We start from the raw sequence: 24,217 nt of genomic DNA, 5'->3' as shown, positions 1-24,217 counted from the left end.
CTGCGGGCCGCAGATGGCCCGCGGGCCGCGAGTTTGAGACCCCTGCTTTAGGGTGTTTAAAACCACTTCATCTGTAAGTCCCTGGAATTTTAGGTTTGTCTGGCTCGCGCCCTGCAGCTTTATGTCTCTCAGGCCCCTCACTTCACCGTTTGAAGCTGAATCACACACTTCATACAACTTTTTACTCTTGTCAGGAGGAGAGATCCCAACCCCACAGTGGTACACACCTGCCAAACCCAGTGAGTTACACTTTCCATCCTCCACTGTAGAGCGCGTATTTATGTTTGGCCAGTAAATTTGATGCTCGGAACATAAAAGAGCGGCAAATGTCAGCAGACAGTGCTTGAAATATGCTGCACAGATAATGCAACACCCCAGGCTGTAACCTTGGAGTTTACCTTAGTACAATACCTGGCATTCTGAAGAACCGTATTACACACATGGTCGTTTTATTTTGGTGCAGGTGTGACAGACGTGAAACACGCGTGCCAGTACAGTCTAGAGACAGATTTCTCATTATGCGAAGGCTGTGCACCCTCTGATCTAACACTTTGTCGGCTTGCAATTTTTCTTATTTGCTCACGTGAATACAAATACCCAAAAAGGAGCGTCGTCTTCAAAGGAGCGCGGCGAGATAATGTTGTCAGAGTCTGACCCGTGAGACTGCACCAGCCTTCACTGTGTATCCTATTGTCGCTCCATCCTATATTTTGGAAATAAATTTACGAAACACGGCTATAAAAACAGGGTGTGCAATTCGTCTCTTTGTATGGATGATCATATAGAAAAACCTCCGCCTTAAATCTGTTTTATAGCAGCATCTCAACAAAATTCAAACTTTCTATTTGATGGGTTTTGCTGGATGTGAAAAGGAGAAGTTGTTTTTGCTCTGAGGTTATCAAAATATCCAATTAAAGTAGAAATACTAATAGAAATCTCTCACTATTTTGCTATGAACTGCTTTACTTTTATGGCCACGAGTTGTTGCCAACTTGATTTTAGGAATGATATTCTGCCTTTACGCATAAAATATTTATTTTTCTGGTCAAAAGGGCCTTCCACATTTTCTTTTTTTAATTTATTTTTAAGCCCCTTAACATTTGATTTCATATCCTACTATGAAAGAAAAGTCACTTGTTTTTGCTGTCAAGTACAGTAGATGCTAAATTAAGGTAAGTTTGAACCAGAAGGCGTCAAAAATAAATGTGCTCCATGATACACAATTGTTTTTGATTTAATTGAATATCAAATTTGATTTTTTTTTTTTTTGTCATAAAAATACATGGTTTTAAAAGAGAAGTTAATGACCATGTTCAGAAAATGCTCAAAATAACACAACTTTTAAAGCTTTAGGAGCTACTTTAGTTCAGTTTTTGGTAAGATTTAAAAACTCAAATAGCTGTTCTGCATAAAATAAAACATAACCTACAGGGTTCTTTCATAATGATTTTGCTACTTGACACTTTATTTTATTTTGGGGGGTTTTAACCATCTCTGAAGATGAGTTTTAAAGAGGCAGCAGTGGAAACAGCCTCTCAGGCAGGCCATGTTCACAAATAGGAGGAAAGCACAATTATAAATCAAAAATGCATAACACGTTAGCTTTTGAAGCAGAGAATAAATAAATCCCAACCAGAGCTTGTGTTTTAGTTTGCAACTTTGTCTCCATATAATAAACTTTTCATGATCTTCTTTTGTCAAAAGGTGTTTTTCTTATTTTTTTCTTTGCGAAAAAACCTCGTGGCTTGATAGATGTTTGATAAACTGAAGCTTATGGCGTCATAAGAGAATGAGGAGTCTGCATGTTTGATCGCGGTGTTTGTTTACTGATTGCCTAAAGATGCAATCAATATCATATCCCATCATCCAACGTTGCAAACAAATAAAATCTCCCAACAATGCTGGACAATCCCTGAAAAGCCAAAGAGCTGCTAAACTTCCAGGAAAGCCCGGATTTAGCCAGCGACTGTTAAAGGGGGAGTTTTGGGTGTCATATCTCTCCAAACCCCTAAAATACATAGAAAAATATGCTATCATATTAGCTTATTTACCCATCTTTTAATATATTTGATATGTTTTTTAAACTTTTTGGTGAATGCTCTGCTGGACACTACCCTCTGCATTTACCGGGCTTGGGACAGGCACAAGTAGCGCCCTCTTGAGGCTGCTTAAGTTTTCTTTTTAAGTTTATTTGTCCATCTATCCTTTACTTTATAGTCTTTTATTTGATTTATTTGTTGAATTTCTTTTTTTTTGTAATTTTTTGTAATTTTTATTTCTTTAGTTAACTGTGGATTTTTTTTCCTCCACATTTGCCCATCCCTATATCCGGCCTTGCTTTCAGGCAGGAATCTGCAACCTGAAGCTGCTGAGCCATATGTGGATCTTTTACCTCTCTATTGTGGCTCTCTGGGTAAAGAAAATTAAAAATATATATATTTTTAAAAAGCAATTTTAAAGCGAAAAGTAAGTCAGTTAGTAGTGCCGCAAAATTCAAGGAAATGACAATGTCACTCTGAGAGGCATCTGACTACAGTACCCATAATGCTCCAACAAACTATTGAGTGGCTACTTTGTAGTTTAACAAAGTTGCAATAAAATATTCTTGACATATTTTTGTGCATAAAGTTGCACCAAAAAAACTGAATTTATGCTTACAAAACATCAGATTACAATTTAGGTTTTCTATTTTTGAATAAAATCAAGATTTTTCAATGAAGATACGGTATAGTCACCTAGTTAACTCTGATTTTATTTTAGTTAGATTTTCACATTTCTGGATAATTTCCACAAATAGTAAAATAAACTTTTTTTATGATTTTGGAAATTACGCTATACTAGAACATGTGCAGCAAGATGGTCCAATTTGAGCTTTTATTTTGGAAGGAATTCATGTGAACCTCTGTTAAAAACTATTTCATATTTTGAAAAAAATGGCCATTTTCTCTATATGTTTATCTTTTTGTGCAAAGAAAAACAATACTTGATTTATATTTATAGTGACAGTAAAATATCAGTGTTCTAGTTTTCTAAAGTACGGCTCCTCGCTGGGTTGTGTTCAATAAGTTATGCTCCTTAAGTGTTGCAGGTTTCAGACCCCTTCAGGGATGTGTGGTATAACTTTCCCAAACATTGTAGTGCAATTCCTGTATTTATGATACTTTTTTCACAAACAATGAATGAAAACTAATAAAGCATTTCATGAACTGAGCATGAAAACAAATACAGAATTCAGGCTTTCTCGTTTATTAAAGCAGTTAAAATAATTCCATATATGGGTCGAATAGCTGCCCGTGCGGAAACGAACTTGACAGGAGTGAAAATTCAGCAATATCTGCTTTGGAATGTATTTTAAAGCACTTCTTACTCTGAGCGCCATGGAACTGCATTACTTTGGATTCACCTAAGACCACCTATTCCCATTTATCAAGGCAACCCACAATTGGCCCAACGGGTGCAGCCATAAATCTAAAAATGTCAGATAAGGCGGTGTAAGGCGCTTTTCTTACCAATTATGTCTTATGGGGGTTTGGTTACATCTAGTAGTTATGGTCACAGCAAAGGAGGGAATCATGAGGCAATCTAAAAAGCCAAATGATCTCAACAGCCTGTGCTGGAGGTTTAGGCCCACAAACATGCAGAATCTTGTCTCTGGACTTTTGTCCTATAGATGTTTAAGCGATTTTTATTTTCTTTATAATGTGGATTCATGTCATATATGAGGATCCTAGCTGATATTCAAGATTCGCCAGCATGCATCCGCAGCAGGAAACTCAGAGGAGGATGCAGAACATCCTGGTTTCCTCCCACCAGACACTTTCACAACTTCACAAGCAATCCATAAGCATGTGGCAAGCTGGTGTGACGCTTAGCTGCAATGATGAAAGGAAAAGAAGCACAGCAGGGGGCCCAGCTGTAATATATGCATACTGATAGGCTATAGGGATAAATTTAAATGAAGACATGACCGCAGGGCAAGTCGCTCTCTCTGATCACCATCCAGGATGCTTCAAAGCACTTCCCGGGAGGAAATGGACAAACAGCGCCATCTAGTGGTTGTATTTCTGCTCAACTTCCCGCCGTTGGGTTTCCGTGTGTGTGCGCGCGTGGCTCCACCACCTCCGTGCGCGTGCCCTTCCTTCCCCACCGACTCCGAGGAGCTCCAGGAGGTGAAGCCGAAAGCAGCCCGCGGTTCAGATTAAAAGTAAGTTCACAACTAAAGTGTTTATCTATGAATAATGGTGGCGGGGAGGATTTAGGATCCACGCGGAAGGCAGCACGTGCGCGTAAGACCAGACGCGGAAGATCAGAGCGGAGGGCTGATGCAATCCAAACAGCAGCTTCTCTGCTCTTCTCTGCTGACTAAACGGGTCTGCTCGGGTGCACACGTGTCAAAAACACGAATTAGTTTCATAAAGTAGTTGGAAGTCGGCTTGAAAGAGCTCAGAAACAGCGAGCCACACACGGGGGAGAAACGTTGCCTTTTTTAGGAGTTCTCGCAGCTGCCTGACTGATGAACTCGGATGAACCCACACCCAAAGAAAAACTCTAAGATATGGATTACATACAAAACATTCAATTACTGCAGTTAATTGGTTATCATTTATTTCTTAAGAATACATGTTCTTTAATTATTGCATAGTGTATCACACTAGTATACGAAGGAAGGAGACTCACCTGTACTAACATTGTTGTCAACCAAGTGGATTATTTTGGGGCACCTTTCAAATGAACAAACCTGTAAAATATAAAAAAAAATTATCACATTTTTCCTTTTTTATTATTTAGAAACCATCAACCATTTCACGTCTATTCCTAAAAACAGTAACTTTTTGTTGAGTTTTTAGGTTAATTCATCTGTCTACCGTCTTACTTATTTATTTTTTATAAACAATAGTTGCTTTTCAAGGTTGGTTTATTTCTGTAAAAACAAAGCAAATCAGAAACTGCTCCTCAAACACATTTCACTTTTATGCTAACAGCTGCTGGGATCCTGCAAAACCAGTCAGGCCACCATGAACAGCTCAGAAATGGTTCTGTTTTTTCAAGAATGACCTTTAACTTTTAGTGAAATTTCATGTATAAATGGCCACACATTATTTTTACTTTTTATTTTTAGGTGTAACCTCATATGAAAAAAATAATTATCCCACAGTCAACATTATCAACTTTTTATTTTTATTATTATTTAGGTGCTTAGCTAGCAGGCATCTTGTGGGCAGCACTTTTCTGTTGCTGTGAAACAGAACTATAAAGGAGGTAAAAGACCCCATTTTATATCTTATGTTGACTAAATAATATAATTTAAAAACTAACTAAAAACTAAAACTTTTTTTTATTTTTATTTTTATTTTTTTTTTGCAAAAAACTGTTTTCTAAAGATATTAAATCAGAAAAAAACATAAAATGAAAATATTTTTGCTTTAATCAAATTTTGTTAAATTAGATTTATTTTAAAATGTATTAAACTTTTAAAAATTTTAATAAAAAGGGTTTGAAACGATTCCAGAAAAACTTTTTAAAATCTAAAACCATTCACGCTTAAAGTTTATGAAAACAAACTTTTACTTTTCATTAAATGTTCATGGAATAAATATATATATAACTTTTGTAGTGAAATTTACATGTATTTATGTATTTATAAACTGAAGTTCATCACTAATTTAAAAATAGGGCTGACACAAAAAATTAATATAATAGTCGACTAATCACTGATTATTGTTTCCTATTAGTTGACTAGTCGGGTCATGCGCAAAGTGGATGTAAAAGCATCATCAGCTTTAAACTAACTAAAAATAAAGACAATTAAGATGATAGTTTATTAAACTTTTAAAGAACGGTGCAGCCTCTGTCCTTCATTAGTTTCTGGTATTAAAACAAGATTAAATCAAATGAGGTCAGCATCTGAAAAAGGAACAATTTTTCACAAAAGATAACATTTTGGTCTTACTGACTCAAATATAACAAAAGTACATTTTTTTTGGTGCTGAACACTCACAACTTTGTTCAACTTTACTACACTCTGACTCCATTTAATATAAACTAATAACTAATCAACTATTAAATTAGTCGTTGATTATTTTAATAGTCGATTAGTCGACTAATCGTGGCAGCCCTTTTTAAAAAAACGAGCTTTACACATCGAGCCTTTTTTTTTTTTTTTTTACCTTTATTGCTTTTTTTATTCCTAAGTTTTCAGAAGTGGGAGGAGGATAAGTTCTTCATCTACGCTACATGGATGCCGTGGATGTTTGTTGCTGTAAAATCCTCTGTTTATTCCTCCTGATAATATTATTCGTTTGATTTCTGTGGTTTTTGATGGTTTGAACTTACCAACAATCGAGCTACAGCCATGTGCCTGAAATGCTGCACAAAACATTAACAATTAAATGTATCCTATATACGACCAGCAATGGCTGGCATATAAGAAACCCTCTTTTCCATCCCCGTATTTTATCCTTGAATAAGGTAGAAAGGCGCCGGTTGTGTGGCTCATACGCTGTCAGTATCTTGACGGGGCGTGACGACCCCCCGAACCCCAGCATTCCCAAAAATGGGGAAATAGGCGGGGCCAACGACCATGACAGGTGCTGAAACAAACACTCAGATGTCAATCAAAGGGATACAAAAGTGTTTTTGAAGCTAGATTATATTTCCAGTCTCCAGTATAAACATTGATTTTTGCAATAAACTAAACGTAAGAGGGAATTCCTGAATACCTTACAGTCTGTTTCAAATATGTCTTATTTTACTCTCAGATACTCAAAGTATCTGATTTGACAGATGCTGTATTGGAATAAAGCAAGCTGGTTTTTATGTAATGCTTTTATTTTGAAAAGTTGTAATCAAGAAAACTACCCTTTTTAAGCTGTCTTTAATTATTTTCCATAAACTATGCTGTTATGCTATTTTCTACTGTAAGACAGGAAAGTGTTTAATATATAAAAGTGTGCGTCCAGACTGTAATGTCAAAATGTAAATAAAGTAAACACACATATCCTGCAGATGTTTAGGAGTCTGCAGAGATCAGTGTTTGTTGGCTGCTCCTGAACCATGGATTCACTTTAGATTGGTTTTATCTTTTATTTTTCTTTTAATATTTTTTTTAATGTGAATTTCATCATGCTCATTAACTAGACATGGGAATCTGAAATCAATATTTAATCAGAAATGCTTTGCGGATGCAGTTTACAATGGCACAAAGCCACGATAAATAGAGACGACGAGGTAAAACAGTGACTCTACTCATCACATCACGCGAGGATTTGCATTTGTGATGCTGTTGGCAGCACTTTGTGTGTGTGTGTTTTTTTTTTTACACAACTGAAGGCGAGGATTTTTTGTCTCCTGGTTTAACCTCCGTAGATAGACTGTAATGCTCATAGGTACTGATTTGTGCAAATTTCCTATTGATTTTCAGATCAAAGTGTTTGATATTCATTGTGTACTGTGATGCTACAGTCACAAATACAACTGCGATCCACTGGCAATCTTCAAAGTTTCAACTGTGATTTGTCAATACTACGGCTGTAGATCGATTTAGATTCTAATCACCAATCAAGTTCAACTATTCACAGATAGAAGCACCAATTCTTACTTTTTAATATACGTTTGTCCAATTGCTTAATCTTTTTACTGGATGTTGTAATATACGTTAGTTAGAACAGGAGATCAGAATCAACAAAAACAAAAAACACAAGATTTAGATGGAAAGAAAATGTTTTTTTCATTGAATTCTAAAAATATTCTACACAGTTTTTCCATCCTCAAAGTTTTTCAGCACTTTATGTTCTAAATCATTGCACTTTGGTGCAAAACTTTTTTGAAAAGCCACTTTTCTGCACCGCAGAATCTGCTGGAATTACGTTAATCGCGTCAATCGTTGAGTTATTAGAACCAAAAGAATGGAGCTAAAGCTCCGGCGTTTACGCACATTTGTTTTTTTCTGACCTCCATCAGTAAACAAAACTTCATTTTTATTGCTTTCAACTACAAAAACACACTCAATAGTTTTACTTTGAAAATGGGAAGTTTCATTGATTTGTTTACTTATCACATTAGCCCTGCACATTTGGCTTATTTTTAGTTTATAAAATTAAAATCCAACATTGTTCTGCATTCAGAGCAAAAAATACATTCTACACTCTACTATATTTATAAAGATTGCGGACTGATGATGTTGGATAATGCGAATATTAATGCTCAAGTTTTTGGGAGCTGATTGCTGGTATCCGAGTACTTTAGTCGTTGTTGTGCTATTAACGCCATGATGATTTTTGAGCAGCATCAATGTCGTCTCCGCATTTGGACCCACACTGGCCAGGAGAGCCAGATTGACATTTGGTCATCGCCAGACCCCCAGTCAAAGTCAACAAATTCTAACAATCAGACGGTGCCAGTAGGGCGGCAGCACAGGGGCAGGAGGGTGGCTGCAGGTTGGTTGACTGAAATCGGCCAATCATCAAATGATTTTGCCGATTTTTTTTTTATCGCGCTGCTGCCTTCCTGCCACCAGCTTGTCTCTTGATTGCCTCAATGCAACCTCCAAATGTGCCCGGTTGGCCCCTGATTGATGTCAAAATATTGTCTGGTGGCTGTTAAATTCAATTTTTTCTTAAAACCTCCATAGCCACAGTGCAGCATGCAAAAATGCCAGCTGAATTTAGGTTGCCACGGGGTGGCGTCTTGGGATATATGACCGTTGTCTTAATAAGAAAACATTTGTTAATTGTTTTTCACTTCTGATTATTTGTTCCTCCACTTCTCCTACTTATACTTCTTTTGTCTGTTTAATTTTAAGTTTATGGTTTTATTTGTTGTTAAATTTGCTTTATTTCCATGTAAATGCTTTATTATTTCACTACTTTGTTCTTCCAAACATGCAGAGAAAATTGTTGGCTTGTGGACCTTTATTCCTTTAAACCTTCCCGCTCAAATGAGTCGGATATATTTCAGTTTATTTTTATAATTTCTAAGGATTGTATAAAATGCTCGTACAGTGAGTCCATAAATCTCTGTGGGTTGAAGTCGGGGTTTAATCTCTGCTGCTCTCCCTGTGAGTGTAAACAAAGTCAGAGTAAAGTCATGTCAAGGAGCACCGGCTCTGTTTTTGTGGCCAAATATGAAAGAACATGCGCCTGACTGCGCTCTAAGCTCCGCCCACATAACTTTTGGCATGCGGCGGGCAGGTGTCAGAGCCCTGGGATTGGACGAGAGGTGGGCAGGGTCGTGTCCTGCCTCCTCTCCTATTATTAACCCACATTTTCCCATCGTATCACGTGCATTCTGCTTCCGCAGTTACTCTGCTCCCCGTCATCGCCTTTTTGTTCCATTTCGAATGTCGTGTTTTTATTGAAACTAGTAAAAAAAAAAAAAAAAAAACATAAAGTGGGAGTTTTTGGATCTTCATCGTTTGGACGCTTTGTGATCATCAGTAGAGGAAGAAGCTGAATCTAAACTTAGGATTTATTTCATTTCAAAGATCTTAAAAAGACATTTGAAGAATGCGATTGTTGTTCCGTCTTGACGTCCCTGGGTGGGGGCAGCTGCCCCCGAGATCATGTCATGTGTCACCATTCTATTTGTGAAGCCGTTCGCCTGCACACAAAGAGGCATCGGTGTCACATGTCGGACTGCTGCTTGTAAAGGTCCTGCAGCTCGCCGCATCGCTATAGGTGCTCCGCTCCCAGTAGAGTTTGAGTCGCAGCTCATTCTGGGGGTCTATTTGGGGGGGGTGAAAGTAAGTAGTTATGAATGTTAGTGATCCACATCAACCGCTGCTGATTTTCTTCTTTCTCCTCTGTTCTGTCTTGCTGACATGACAGCCGACATGGTGGCTGACTGTCTTTTTGAGATCTAGGGTTTGCATGTTGTCCTCATTTGTTCATTTGCATTTTAACTGTTGTTTCCTTGTCAAACTCTAGTTAACTAGAGTGAAATGTTGTGTTTTGAAGCAAATTCAAACTATTTTCAATAAGAGGGCTGTACGTTTTTGAAGTAATCTGGGTGTTTTTCCAGGACCATGCTGCTGGCGACGTTGAAAGGTCTTGGCAGGAAGCTGCTGCGAGTGAAGGTGGTGGACTGCAGCACGGAGGAGTCCCGGCTGTCCCGATGCCTCGGCACCTTCGACCTGGTGGCTCTGGGGGTGGGCAGCACTCTGGGCGCTGGCGTCTACGTTCTCGCCGGCGCTGTAGCCCGTGACAACTCTGGACCCGCCATCGTCCTCTCCTTCCTCATCGCCGCCCTGGCGTCCGTTTTAGCCGGTCTGTGCTACGCGGAGTTCGGCGCCCGCGTCCCCAGAACCGGCTCGGCTTACCTCTACAGCTACGTGACGGTTGGAGAGCTGTGGGCGTTCATCACCGGCTGGAACCTCATTCTGTCTTACGTAATAGGTGAGACCACTTCTGATGTTTTGTGCTTCTTTTGATGTTGTTGGGGTAACGTGAGGGCTCTTTTCTGGGCAGGAACTTCAAGTGTGGCCAGGGCGTGGAGCGCCACCTTTGATGAGCTGATCGGCGGCCACATCAAGAGGTTTTCCTCACAGTACCTGTCCATGAACGCTCCAGGGGTGGCAGAATATCCTGACATCTTTGCTGTCCTCATCATACTCAGTCTAACAGGTCAGAGATAGTGTTTAGACAGCGTGCAATGTTTGATTTTGAGATGACGTGGACCACCCGTACTGTCAGTCCTTTGACCCACATGTCTCCCTCGATCCAGCCTGTAATGGTTTAGTCCCTGCCAGAATTCTTTGTTGCAAAAAAGCAAGAAAAAAGACTTTTTATCCCTTAAAATCCCTTAAAAATATGTCCTAATTATTGTATTTTGGTAATTTGGTTAAAAAACTTTTATTATTATATTTTGTTTATTTATTTTATATCTCATCAGTATTACAGGAAGTTCACATATTTCTTGTGAGGGAAAGTGAACAAAAAAATACATTTTTGCTAGTGCTGGGTTGATAAAAATAATTCATTAATCTAAGCTTAGTACGTAAATAATCATTTCATAAATGTAGATATCAATCTAACGCATAAAGCCAAAGTCTGCTAGCTTGATGCTAATGTACAATGGGATTTCCCATCAGACGGCTAATGCTAACACTCAATAGACGTAAACATGCATTACTGACTAAATGAACATCTTTAAATATTCAGCCATGAATCTTGCAAACTTTTAAGGAAATTTGATTTTAAATCAACAATTTGTGGTCTAAAATATTGTTTGGTCACACTTTCTTTTTTTCTGGAATAAGGTGTAATGCTACAGTGTCATCGCCACCTAGTGGCCAAACTGAAACGCCCTCCTGGAGAAGCAGCACATGGAATAGATTCTGGAAATTATTGGCGATACCCAGCCCTAATTTATGCTAGATCAGATTAACTTCTTATATTCTAAAATACATTTAACTTGTAAATAACAAAAAACGTTAAAAAATACACTTTATATTTGCTGAAAAATCTTTATGACAAAGACGTATTATTATAACAATATAACTAGTAGTTTTAATTAATCTCAAAGCAAATATTAGATTTGTTTTTTCAGCTTTTATTTTACTTAGATGCCTGTTTAAAAGCTTTGCTTTGCACCTGCTTATTTTTAGACAAAAGTTTCATTCTTTTTTATTCTTTAAGTATATAGTGATTCATTTGTTTTGATACAAACAATTTTTGATGAATTTTCTTGCATTTTGGGGCTTAAAATATTCATAGAGCTTCACTCTGTACCTAAGGAAACAATTCATAACAAAACAGGAAATCTTATAAATAGTCTAAGAGTTGTTAAAATATTGCTTGAAAGTAAAAGTCACAGATGAGAAGCGTCCAAGACTTTCTCACAGGACTTTACTTCTATTAAAAAAAGTGCAAAATTGGCTGCACCAAATTTGAAAAAAGGACATTTTTTGGGCTGTTTGGAAAAATTCAAAAGGATTTGTTTTTTCAGCTTTTATTTTACTTAGATGCCTGTTTAAAAGCTTTGCTTTGTGGTTTTCTCTCTATTTTTTTCACACATTTTTATTCAAGTCAAGAAAAAAAACTGATGCCGATGCTGAAAAAAAAAAGATGTAATCAGAAGAAATATTCGTAAACAAGCCGACAGCCAAATAAAAAAGCGAGATTTAGTTCAACTCCCCAGTGACAAACATTTCAAATTCAGCAGCTTTTTCTAGTTTAATAAGCTCAGACATCCTGACATCTGCTGTTACGTCAGTTTTTTTCATCTTTTATGGCCACGTTTACAGTTCATGTAAAATACGATATGATAATCAGGAAGAGGGGGTTCCAATTGAGCCTTATCATTTAATTTCTTTGCAGGTCTGCTGGTGTTTGGAGTCAAAGAGTCCGCCCTGGTTAATAAAGTCTTCACCTGCATCAACGTGCTGGTGCTGCTGTTCGTCATCATCTCTGGGTTGGTCAAAGGCGACAGAAAAAACTGGAGCTTGAACCCCGACGACATCCTGAACTCCACCAGAAACTCCACCGTGAAGTGGGTGAAACTCTGCTCGTGCTTTGGGGGTTTAAATGTTTCGTTCACGTTCTGGTCTCTTTCTTTTCAGCGTTTCTGCTTCTGTAGTGGGTGAGGAAGCCATCGGTGCGGGCGGGTTCATGCCCTTCGGCTGGACCGGAGTCCTTTCGGGTGCTGCGACTTGCTTTTACGCCTTTGTGGGGTTTGACTGCATTGCCACCACAGGTTGGACAGAATTCCTAAAATCTGCTGCGTGTCATTTTTCCCGCCTCACATCTGGTTATATTTTCCCCCCTTAGGAGAGGAGGTGAAGAACCCGCAGAGGGCCATTCCAATCGGGATCGTAGCCTCTCTGCTCATCTGTTTTGTGGCGTACTTCGGTGTGTCGGCCGCTCTCACTGTGATGATGCCGTACTACCTGCTGAGCAAGGACAGCCCTCTGCCTGTGGCCTTTGAGTATGTGGGCTGGAAGGGAGCCACTTATGCCGTGGCTATTGGCTCTCTGTGCGCTCTGTCGACCAGGTAAGTGGCTCTTCTGACGCCTCTCAGCGAGGCGAGTCAAAGAGGACGAGCAACTCTCCTGTCTACAGAAAATTACAATTCATTTCAGACTCACTGAAGCTTGAATTTTATTTGGATAAACGGCAAATAAAACCGAAGATGCAATGGTAAAAAATCTAAATATGCAGCACTTTTAATAAATTTGAGCAGGTTTTTAAATTATTTAGCTTTATTTTACAGTAAAAAAACTGTTTCGTATCAACACTGAGGCCTTCAAGTTACTATTTTAAATCTTAAATTCGGTATAGGAGAGAAAAGGCATTTTTAAATATTTATTTTGTGTGATTTTTGTTTTTGAGAATTCATTATGAACAGGCTGTCAAATTGCACACAAAAAATCAGGTTTTAAAAAGTTACATAAAAGGGTTCTTAAAACAGTTTTCATAGTGTGCACAGTGTTCACATTTTTTAAAATAAAACCCAAAAGCACTCCAAGAAATTTTCTGATTGTTTTATGCTGTTAAGGACAAAACAAAAACAACCAAATAGGGTTAATTTTTTGCCTTCTCAACGAAAAGATAACATTTATTGATGTATGGTTGTTTTTATATTTACATCCATAATAAAAAGAAAAAAAAAACGTATTTTGTTTCTTCATGAAAAAAAAACATTTTTTCTTTAAGTATGTTGTTGTTTTCATTTTTCATTTTATTTTGCTTTTATACTAGAATTCCCATAAGGACTCCAGTGAGGCTTTTTTTTTTGCAAAGGTTTTCATTCTTTTCTAAGGGGCACCTGCTTATTTTTAGACAAAAGTTTCATTCTTTTTTATTCTTTAAGTATATAGTGATTCATTTGTTTTGATACAATTTTTGATGAATTTTCTTGCATTTTGGGGCTTAAAATATTCATAGAGCTTCACTCTGTACCTAAGGAAACAATTCATAACAAAACAGGAAATCTTATAGTCTAAGAGTTGTTAAAATATTGCTTGAAAGTAAAAGTCACAGATGAGAAGCGTCCAAGACTTTTTCACAGGACTTTACTTCTATTAAAAAAAATGCAAAATTGGCTGCACCAAATTTGAAAAAGGGACATTTTTTGGGCTGTTTGGAAAAATTCAAAAGGATTCCTCTTATTTCACTATATTTTTGTTATGACATAATGTCTATTGGCAAAAGGTATTTTCTTTTTTGTCTTCACATGATATTTTTCATAAATGTAATTGTGCAGAAAAATGATTTTTAGTCTTTATTTGAACAAATTTCTGTGAAAAGATGAGAATTTCTGCAACAGAAAACTGTTTTTCTGACAGCTGTAGTTAACTACTATTATTTTGACTTTCTAGATCCCCATTTGTTCTCTAACTGTGTTTTTTCCTTGCATGGCCTGCTCTGCTCTCTCCCCCCCTAACAGTTTACTGGGCTCCATGTTCCCAATGCCCAGAGTGATCTGGGCCATGGCCGAGGATGGGCTGCTCTTCAAATGTTTGGCATCAGTCAGCTCGCGAACCAAAACCCCCCTAACAGCTACCGTAACATCAGGTGTAGCGGCAGGTGAGCAGTGGCTAAACTCACTAACCGGCTGGGGTTAGAATCCCTCCTGACAGCGGGCAGACATGACCTCTAGACGATGGGATGGGTGCAGCATGAAGCTCCTTCCAGCAGCAGGGATGTTTCTGGGCTGAAACTAGAGTTGACAGACTTTTACTCCGTGTTATAAATCTCTGCCTCCTCCTTCCTCCATCTTCGGCTCAGCCTCCTTGGCTCCATGTTTCCTCTTCCTCGCATTATCTTTGCAATGGCTCGCGACGGCCTGCTCTTCTCGTTTCTGGCTCGTGTCAGCGAGAGGAAGACGCCCATCGTCTCCACCTTGGTGGCAGGGCTTTTGTCTGGTAGGTAGCTGACAGGAAGCCTGAGGCAAGAGTGCCCCCTTGTGGAAGGAGGAGGGTGATAGAATTCTATTTAGATGTGAATAATTCTTAGAAACCCTGTTTTTGTGTGATATGTTGAAATTATTACATTGTTCATGTTGTGATATTTTTTTTTGTGCATGTACTGTAGCTGTCATGGCGTTCCTGTTTGACCTGAAGGATCTAGTCGACCTCATGTCCATCGGTACTTTGCTGGCCTACACTCTGGTGGCAGCCTGCGTCCTGGTCCTCAGGTAGTCTTTGATCTTTACGTTTGCAGCCTAACGCCTGATTTACTCTGATTTACTCTGGTCCGTCTGCGGAGCGTCTCCATTCCCTTCCATGGAGAGACCGTCAGTTTACATAGTCTCTGTTGCTTCTGGAGGAGTGGTTTGTCCTGCCACCCCCGTATTAACCATCCTTCCTCACTGAGTCTTTGTAAGATGCATTTTTTATGTCATAAATGATGTTATATTTTTTTGTCCATGGCGAAAATAGTGTTGACTAGAGATATAGGAAATTATCGATTCAGTGAAATATCACTTTAACTTATTTGCTGATACTTGTATTGATTTAAAATGCTGCGTCATCACACTAAAATATTTCTGTTCAAACACCTGAACTGTTTTAAAACTTCAGGTTCAGCTACATTTAGCAGTGTTAGAAACCAAGCACTGTATTTTCTCAACCATACATATGTAAAATTACTGGTTAAGACACTTTTAATGTTTGTTTTTCTTTTCTATGCTGAAACATTTTTTAGTTGTGAAAATCAGACAAAGCTGAGTGTTGAAAAAATATTTCTGAAATTACTTAGACAAAAGCACAATGAATTTGCTTAATAAATCAACTTATACAAGAAAGATATTAATGTTCTGATCATTAAAAAAAGCATATTTTACAATTTATTTGAGTGAAAGGAGCATAAATATTCAGATACAGTTTTTATCAAGTCATAATAAAAAGAAAGTTAAATATTGTCTCTGGTATCATCTTGTGATATATCCTAATATATATCGTATCGTGCACGTGTTTTGTAATGTTAACGTGCGTTATCGCAACGACACGTCACTTTAGAAAGGAAATTACATTTTTATTTTGAAAGTTCAGCAGAAGTTTTTACTTTGAATCTCTGACCTGTTCCTTACGACAGAGTATTAGGAGCCACCTTAATAAATGTTTTAAAAACAAATTAATTTACAAGAATAAAGCCGCAGAAATATTAGAAAAATTGCGTAATTTTCAGAAAATTAAGTTGTAAATTTCTTATAAAAAGTCACAATTTTATGAGAATAAAATCATAAATGTATAAAAAAAGTTGTAATTTTACGCTGGAGAGATAAAAACAATGTTGACTCACTAAAAGACTTAAGTATTTCCTTATTTGTGAAACCAATGCTGCTTTCAACGTTTTATTTCTTTGAAGTTTAAAATATTATATTTTTTGAATATACAATTTAATTTCAAATCTCCTATTTTTTTTTTTTCAAATTTACCATTTTGTTTTAAAATTTTTGATTTTTTTTTTTTTTTCTCAAAATTTACAGTCTGGTTTTTCATTCACTTTAAGCTGATTCTAAATTGACCTCATACTAATGCTTTGTCGTAGTTTCCCATTTCTACAGCTTTTAGCTGCAAAAACGTGTCAACCGACTGGACATAGAATTCCTGCACAAAGCTTGCAATGCATTGTGGCAGGACGGGCGTCAGATGCAGACATGACAGAGGCGATGTAAACATTCCGATTGATTCGCTAAAGTTGTGTTTTTTGTGTCAACGCACCACAGTCAGACCAGTGTGAATCAGCCTTAAATGTTGCTTGCATGAACTGGTGCTCCTGCTGGTAAACTAAAACAGCGTTTCCTCTGCAGATACCAGCCCGAGCAGCTCAGAGTGGCTTATGAAATGGCCAACACACAGGACGACGCTGACGCCACTGAATCCTTCAACGACATCCTGCCTCCAGCAGAAGACCGATTCACCGTCAAAAACCTCCTTTTCCCTCCAAAACCAGAGCCCTCCCCTCTGTCTGGACTTGTTGTCAATATTTGCACCAGCATACTTGGTAAATGACGCCAAAGGTTGAAGAAAACTCGAGCCAAAGACGGTAGCTGATGTTGTTCCTCCCAACAGGTGTTCTGGTGTGTGTTTTTGGTGTTGTGGCTGTTCAAGGAGGCCTGGCTCCCTGGTCTGTGTGTGTGCTCAGCATTATTGCGGCCATCTGTCTTGTTGTCACATTCATTGTGTGCAGACAGCCGCAGAGCAAAGCCAAGCTAGCATTCAAGGTGAGTGGACGCCTTAACTTAAATGTTTCCTGCAGTCCAGCAGGCGAGACTTGAAAGGGCACCGAAAAACCCAAAAGCAGAAAACACGGTTTGGTCAGACTCCATGTCAGAATAAACTGTTACATAAAACAAACCCTTTCAATCTTAAAGTGACACCGCCAGAAGGGTCACTGTGTTTTAAAACGAGTCGAGCTAAGCAAACATTTGTTTAACCTTGAAGCTAAACAGGAACAGTTCAATATTGTTACACAAGTCAACCAGCAAAGTGATGCAGATTACAGCAACACCAGCATCTTTACACTAAGACGACCCACACTGGATAATCACATTATGCATTTGAGATGGTAAATTAAAAAAAAACACTTTATAATCTGATTTCTGTGACAAAACAGTGTTTTCTGATTTTCTGTTGCTCACACGTTTCCATAACTAACGGAGTGTTTCTCCGCTCAGGTTCCTCTGCTGCCCTTCATCCCGATCATCAGCATGTTTGTCAACGTCTACCTGATGATGCAGCTCGACCGAGGAACGTGGATCCGATTCGCCATCTGGATGCTTTTAGGTACTTTGGGTTAACAATCCTATGAGGCAGTGCAGATTTGATTTGTTTGCTTTATTTCAAGCATGAAAGATACTTGAATACTACAGTAAAAAATTACAAAGCACAGATATATCAAACCCATTTCAGATATCAAGTAATAGATTTATCAGAATATAGCCTTCTTAACAGTGTGATTGTTCATAATCATAAATTGACTTTCATTCAGTTTCAAGTTATTAGTTCTTCAATAGCGACTGCGGCTGGCGGCTCTCTGTTTGCCGGGCAGACAACCCTAAGCGAGCCAGCATAGCGGCCTACGCTGGCCAGGGATCGGCAGCCTGGGCGGCGGCGTACGCTCGCTCAGCCGCACACTGAGTGACAACGCTCCCTTGCTCTGCCAGACTCCGGGCACCAGAGCTTTTCAGCGACCCAACTCCTAAAGTTTATATTTCTTTATCCTCTCTCGGGTTAGTGCTCAAAGTTTCAAGCTGTTAAAGCGCCAATAACTTGAAGCTGAATGGACCTTTAAAAAAATTCCATCATTCATTTCCATTGTGAAATAGTTCCGTTGTGTTGTGACTTTTGTCATCGTTCTTCGGCTTTTGTTGTTGTGCTTCAGCTTTTATTGTTCTTCAGCTTTTGTGGTTGTGCTTTGGATTTTGTGATTGTGGTTCGGCTTTTGTTGTTGTGCTTCAGCTTTTGTCGTCGTGCTTCAGCTTTTGTCGTCGTGCTTCAGCTTTTGTCGTCGTGGTTCGGCTTTTATTGTCGTGCTTTGACTTTTTCTCGTTGTGCTTCTACTTTTTTCATCGTGCTTCTGATTTTGTTGTCATGCTTTGACTTTTTGTTGTCATGCCTCTGCTTTTGTCATCGTGCTTCCGCTTTTGTTGTAATGCTTTGGCTTTTTGTGGTTGTGCTTCTGCTTTTGTTGTCGTGCTTTAGCTTTTGTCGTTGTGCTTCATCTTTTGTTGTCACGCTTTGGATTTTGTCGTTGTGCTTCGGCTTTTGTCGTTGTACTTTTTTTCTTTGCTAAAGATTCAATCTGAACAAGAAAGAGTTTTACAAAAACTTTTGACTTGTTGATTTTGAGTAACATGAGCTTCAAATGTTCCCTCAACTGCAGCGATGTTTTTCATAAACTGCAGGATTCATCATCTATTTCACCTACGGGATTCGTAACAGCGCAGAGGCGGCAGCGAACCGTTCAGACGCTGACATCCCAGCCTGTACCATCAAGGGAGAGCCCATGACCCCAGAGAAGGAAGCTTTCCTGCACGACACGCAGACCTACAGCCCAGACGATGAGTTATGAGGAAACGCCCCAGACTCAGAGCTCGGACTCAGGTGCAAACAGAACCGTCACGTACAGTACACACCTGTTTCATTTTGGTCCATAGATTCCCTGAAAGTATCTGTTTTTTTCATTTGAAATGCATGAATTATGTCTGGACATTTGAACGTTTGTGTTTACAGTTTTATGAGGAATGCAAAGGATCTGAATGTAGTACACGATCCAAAGTCCTTCTGAAACTCCGGACACATCGAGCACAAGTGTGGTGCAAGTCTGCACAAGTCATTCTTGTTCATGAGTTTGGTTACACACCTTTCTGATTTAAAGAGAAACCAAAAAGCATCTTTTTGCAGCTAAACTCACCCAAGCAGACAGCAAAGCAAAGACTTTCACTCAGAATATCAAAATAAGACGTCAGCGATCAACTAATCATCTATTTAAGATTCTACTTTTATGTTGACTTGCAAATTTAGCAAAGCGGATCTACGGCAAGTGTGTGTTTCTGTGTCTGGCCTTTAGACACAGCTTTTAAGAATGTATTTTGTTACTGAAAAATAACAAAATCACATAAATGTGACAGTTTTATTGTGAAACATTACAGCTTAGAGAAATACATAGTAAAGCTTTTACATGATCCCAGTATTTAAGGCTGTAAAACAGGGGTGGCCTTTACATTAGTCAGGATGACCATGGATCACAGTTGATGTGTTTGTAGGAGTTTTTTTTATTTTAAATAAAGAGCAAAAAAGTGTTGTTTATATATTTAGAATAAAATTAGCCTCTTGACTAGCAGGAGTAACAGTGGCTGCTGCTGACCTCACAACGTGACAAGAACAACTTTATTTATAAAACACATGTTCTTCAATGCAAAGTCCTTCGAGAAGCAGTTTTTAAAAATAGAAATATACATTAAAATAAACTGACATCACACCTAAGAGATTATTTAGATTCTCTTATTGAACTTTGAAGCATGTTTTTGGAGTTCTCTGAGAACCTGAAAACTCCACACAGAAAAGTCTTAGCCGGGATTCAAACCAGAGCCTTCCCGCTGTGAAACGAGAGTGCTAACCGTCTTCAGCGGATAGCTGGAGTTGGACTCTTGCTAGAGTCAGTCAAGTTGCAGCAGTGGAGTCAGCTCGTGCTATACTGGGAGTTTGGTCTTCACAGATGGAGGCGCACACATTTTTTCAACATGTGAGCTACTACTGAAACAAAAGTAGCTGCCTATGAACATATATTTATGAAATAAAACTATATAATACAATAACCTTATTTGAATTTTTTATATTTATGCACTAAAATACACAAAGTTATGAAAAGCAGATTTTAAAGTCCAATTCCAAGGATATTTTCTCTAGCGTGAAACTGTTCCCAGTGGTCTTAAATATGATTTTGCACTTTTTAGCAAAAAATCATAAAGTCTGTGTCATTTTTTTAAGACGCATTTTCTGCAGAGCAGCAGGAGCTTATTAGAGATTCACTTTTGGGTTGGGGACTGGACTAAAAGGACTTGACCCCAAGATGGCGCCAGAGCATCATTAACTGGAAGTCCTAAGCTGAAGTTAAAGCGAAGTTCACGCTCTTCCCCTAGAAAAACATCAGAACTGGGTTACGGTTAGCGTTAGTAACCTTTTAGAATAAAACACAAATTCAGCTTGCGGCTAATGAGTTTAATGTTGTGTTTGGCCGCCATCTTGCCTGCAGCCAGGTCCATCTCAACTGGAATGTTGGCGTTGAAGTTTTTTGGAAGTTGTTGGAAAATTTCCCAGCAACCGTTCGTTTACACCCTCTCCCACTAGCGACAAGTGCCTTGCAAGCCCAAGCTATTGTTAGCGCAGCAAAAAAATAAAACGCAAGCAATATCGGAGCTATCAGGCCGTACAATTTGGAACATCAGCTCGGGTGACGAAAATGAAGACGTTAACAGATCTATTTGTCAGATGCTTCAGAATTGTAAAGTAGCAGGGAGACCATGGCAGTTCCTGCATCACAAACCCGAGTTTTTATAGAGATCCACTTTTCATTTGCTCTGGATCCAACAGAAACACTGTTTTAATTCAAAATTCATTGCTACAAGAACACGTTAAAAACACCAAGGAGTGGGTCTTTAAAGTGAATCAAACATTCTTTTCAGAATTAAACTGATACATTTAAATGATCATGTGAGATTCTAACATGATAAATAATTCCTCTGTTGTGTTTCCCTGAGTAAAAATGATGCACATTAGCAGCTACATCCACGGTTATGAGTGTGACGCACCCTTCTCTGAAGTTTAGGAGGAAGAAAAACTCCACATCTGCCTGCGGAACATAGTGTTCAGTTTGTTCTGCATGTCAGCGACGATGATTATTTAAAAAATTGCCTTTAAGAAATAGGAAATTGTCCGGATCAGTGCTCTTTCAGTTACGTTTTCAATGGCCATGTTGACTTTGAGTCATGTTACACCATAGTAACACCATCTAGAAGTTGTCCACAACTGTCCTCCGTTGAATAATTATTATCTTTTCAGAGGAGTTTTGTCAGCTCACATCTTTGATCAAACTGGTGCATTAAACTGTTTACTGAGAACAACTGGAAACAGCAGTGTGTGAGTATTGGCAGAAGAAACACGTTTGTATAGTTTTTTTTTTGTGCTCAGAAGCCATAAGGTCGTAAGGGAGAAACAGTATCTGAAGCAGGAATCTGTTCATTTTTCAGCTCATGAGCTGAATTAGTGTCGATAGATTAAATGATGCATTAAAGCACATCAAGAGCATTAGTGTTATGACTGTTTTAAAGCAGATAACCTCTGTGATCTGGTTACACTGTAAGAGCCTGTTTTCAAAACAGAAGTTACTGATTCAGACATCCTCTTTACTTGACAGACTTCCTGGATGTGTTCATTGAATAAAACTTCACTTTCGTACTTTGCGGGTTTGACTTCCTCGTGGACGTCCGTACAGACTTGAGGGAATAGTTCACATTTAGATGCAAACTTGTGTTTCACTCACAGTTCTTGCCTTTTTTACACAGAATGATCCTGGTTTAAGCTCTCTACTTCCACAAGGCGTTAGCTTTAAATATGTGTTTACCAAGGAGTAAAAAAGTGAAAGCCTCTCGCAGTGCCACGTTTCCTCTCTCGTGTAAATCATGACATTTCTGATCGGTTTCTTTTCATGTTGTGCATGTTGTTGATCTGATCTGAGGTCAGTTTTGTTTCCTCAAAATGTCAGAACGATGCTTTTATTTTGGAAAAAGAACCCTTTTTGACACAAATGCTTTAAATAATTGTGTAAATATTCAGTTTTTAGCTTTAATGCTTATTTAAAACATCAAGTTTTAAAATGGCCTTTGTTTTTATTTAATTTATGCTGTAAATATTGTTTATTATGTATTGGGGAATATCTGTAATTGAGGGTTCTTAATGTAAATGTTTTTTTTTCATTCATTTATTTTTCTTTCACTTTATTTTTTTTTTCTTTTTAATTTTTTTATGTTATTAAATTATATATTTTTGTTTGGAAATGTTTTTCTGTTTTAAAGTTTGAATCCTGCTCTTTTTCATACAAAGATGTAAACTGGAGTTTGGAACAAATATGTGCCTTTGTTTATTATGCAATGAGAAGTGTCATTGATTTGAAATGTAAAACCTTTTTTGTTTTGCTTTTATGGTCGATGATTTTTTTATTAGTTTTCTGGCCATTTAAGTTGTGTTTTTTGTTGTTGTTTGTATTGTTTCTGCTGTTCATAAATAAAGATGAAAATTAAAACCCACGAAACAAATGTGTGCTGTTTTTTTTTTTTTTTGAGTATGCAAAGAAGTGAATTCTTTACATTCACCTTTTACTGCTTTTTCAAAAATAAATAAAAATAACATATTTCATGTCAGAATTATTACATGCTGTCTGAAATTATAACGCTTCATTCAGATACGTATTTTACTAGTTCAAGTATGAACCTTAAAAGATTTAACTTTTTCTTATTTGTTTTTACAATCATATTTCATGAATAATTGCAACAAATTACATTAACTTTTAATTGGATAACAAAAAAATGCACCAATCTCTCAACTTTCTTTTCAGCTTATATTTGAAAAATGATGCTATTTTTTTCATTTTTATTCAGGAACATTTATTTTTAAGCCTTTTTTTTTTAAACCATGTACACTTCATTTTTAAACTGTTTTGGTGGCCAATTTTCAGTGTAGTTCATACTTTTTTCATCACTTCTGTCTTCAAATTTTATTTCACGCCCAAATTTGTTTATCAACTGTTAATAAATTATTAGAACTTTTTTCTACTGAAATAAAACATTGGATTCTCTGTCAATAGTGACCTCTAGAGGATTTTTTCCTTTTATATTCTGACTTTGAGAAACAGTTCCGGTTCCCGCCTGCAGGGGGCGATCTGAGTCCTGGTCAGCAGGTGTCTCCTCCTCTCGGCTCCTCTCGGCTGCTCTCGTATCTTACCGGGTTTCCAGCAACGCTGCAGACCGAGCCCTCTCCGTGTCAGTTCAATCTGGCCGTCCTCCTCTCTCATCATCCTCACTGTCGAGCTCTTCTGCGGGGGATAATCCGGATCTGAGCGGTAAGAATCCGGATCCGTTTCTCTGTGAAGCTCCGATCCGCGTCGGGGAGGGAGGGAGGGGGGGTTTAGATGTAAAGATGATGCAGCAGCTGGATGGAGATGCTGCGGATGAGCGTGTTGCTGAATGATGGAGCTCGTCATGACATGAGCGGTGTTATCTGTAAATCTGGATGTGTGCGCGCGTGCTGCTGGCTGCAGTTCTGCTGGAATGAGGCGTCCTCCTCGTGGGTGGGCTCTCCTGAGTGTGAGGATCTTCCAGTTTCTTCTGCAAAAATTCCTCCTTTTTAATCTGAAGATCACGAGTTTGCATGCTCTGTAGAGTATAGTTAAAAATGAAATGACTTGTGGGTAATAGTGAAGTAGCATCTTTCAGAGGACCAGAGATCAGCATCCAACATGAGGCCTCAGAATATTGACATCTTGGTGAGGTTTAATATTTTATATTTATGTAAAAACTTAAAAATATGTTTGTTTTTTTTTTGTTTGTTTGTTTGTTTGTTTTACTATTTTATGCTAAAAAAAAATTGTCATTGTTTGAAATCAAGAGACCCACCTTATTCTTCTTTCAGCATGTCAAGTTCATTTTGCACAAAGAACCCACCAAGACTCACTGAAGTGTAAAAATTGTGCCTCCATTTTCACTCATTTTCAATAATTTA

General features: G+C 38.1%; 2 protein-coding genes across 4 annotated transcripts in view; both read left to right on the top strand.

The window, feature by feature from the left end:
* The first annotated feature begins 3,100 nt into the window (after nucleotides 1–3,100).
* Nucleotides 3,101–22,993, top strand: LOC112149204 (high affinity cationic amino acid transporter 1). 2 transcript variants are annotated; one of them, XM_024276753.2, is made up of 12 exons: nucleotides 3,101–4,204; nucleotides 10,018–10,391; nucleotides 10,464–10,619; nucleotides 12,315–12,486; nucleotides 12,557–12,690; nucleotides 12,765–12,987; nucleotides 14,383–14,522; nucleotides 15,030–15,132; nucleotides 16,750–16,943; nucleotides 17,012–17,163; nucleotides 17,617–17,725; nucleotides 18,847–22,992. In XM_024276753.2, exons 2-12 carry the CDS (start codon nucleotides 10,022–10,024, stop codon nucleotides 19,011–19,013), a joined length of 1,920 nt encoding a protein of 639 aa, XP_024132521.1. In that variant the 5' UTR covers nucleotides 3,101–4,204; nucleotides 10,018–10,021; the 3' UTR covers nucleotides 19,014–22,992. The 2 variants fall into 2 exon arrangements, with proteins under 2 accessions (XP_024132521.1, XP_024132522.1); XM_024276754.2 differs by lacking the exon at nucleotides 3,101–4,204 and adding an exon at nucleotides 8,879–9,739 and having other exon boundaries at nucleotides 18,847–22,993.
* A 120-nt stretch (nucleotides 22,994–23,113) lies between these two features.
* The window catches only part of mtus2b (microtubule associated tumor suppressor candidate 2b), a 30,072-nt gene continuing 28,968 nt past the window's right edge, over nucleotides 23,114–24,217 (top strand). For both annotated transcript variants that reach the window (XM_024276752.2, XM_024276748.2), the window contains exon 1: nucleotides 23,114–23,558. The gene's annotated coding sequence lies outside the window, so the exon portion shown is untranslated. The remainder of the gene's footprint in view (nucleotides 23,559–24,217) is intronic.

The sequence above is a fragment of the Oryzias melastigma genome, linkage group LG13 (genome assembly GCF_002922805.2).
Source record: "Oryzias melastigma strain HK-1 linkage group LG13, ASM292280v2, whole genome shotgun sequence".
NCBI classification, from domain to species: Eukaryota; Metazoa; Chordata; class Actinopteri; order Beloniformes; family Adrianichthyidae; genus Oryzias; species Oryzias melastigma.
The sequence above is the reverse complement of the archived record's forward strand: the minus strand, read 5'-3'. Positions and strand labels throughout refer to the sequence as shown.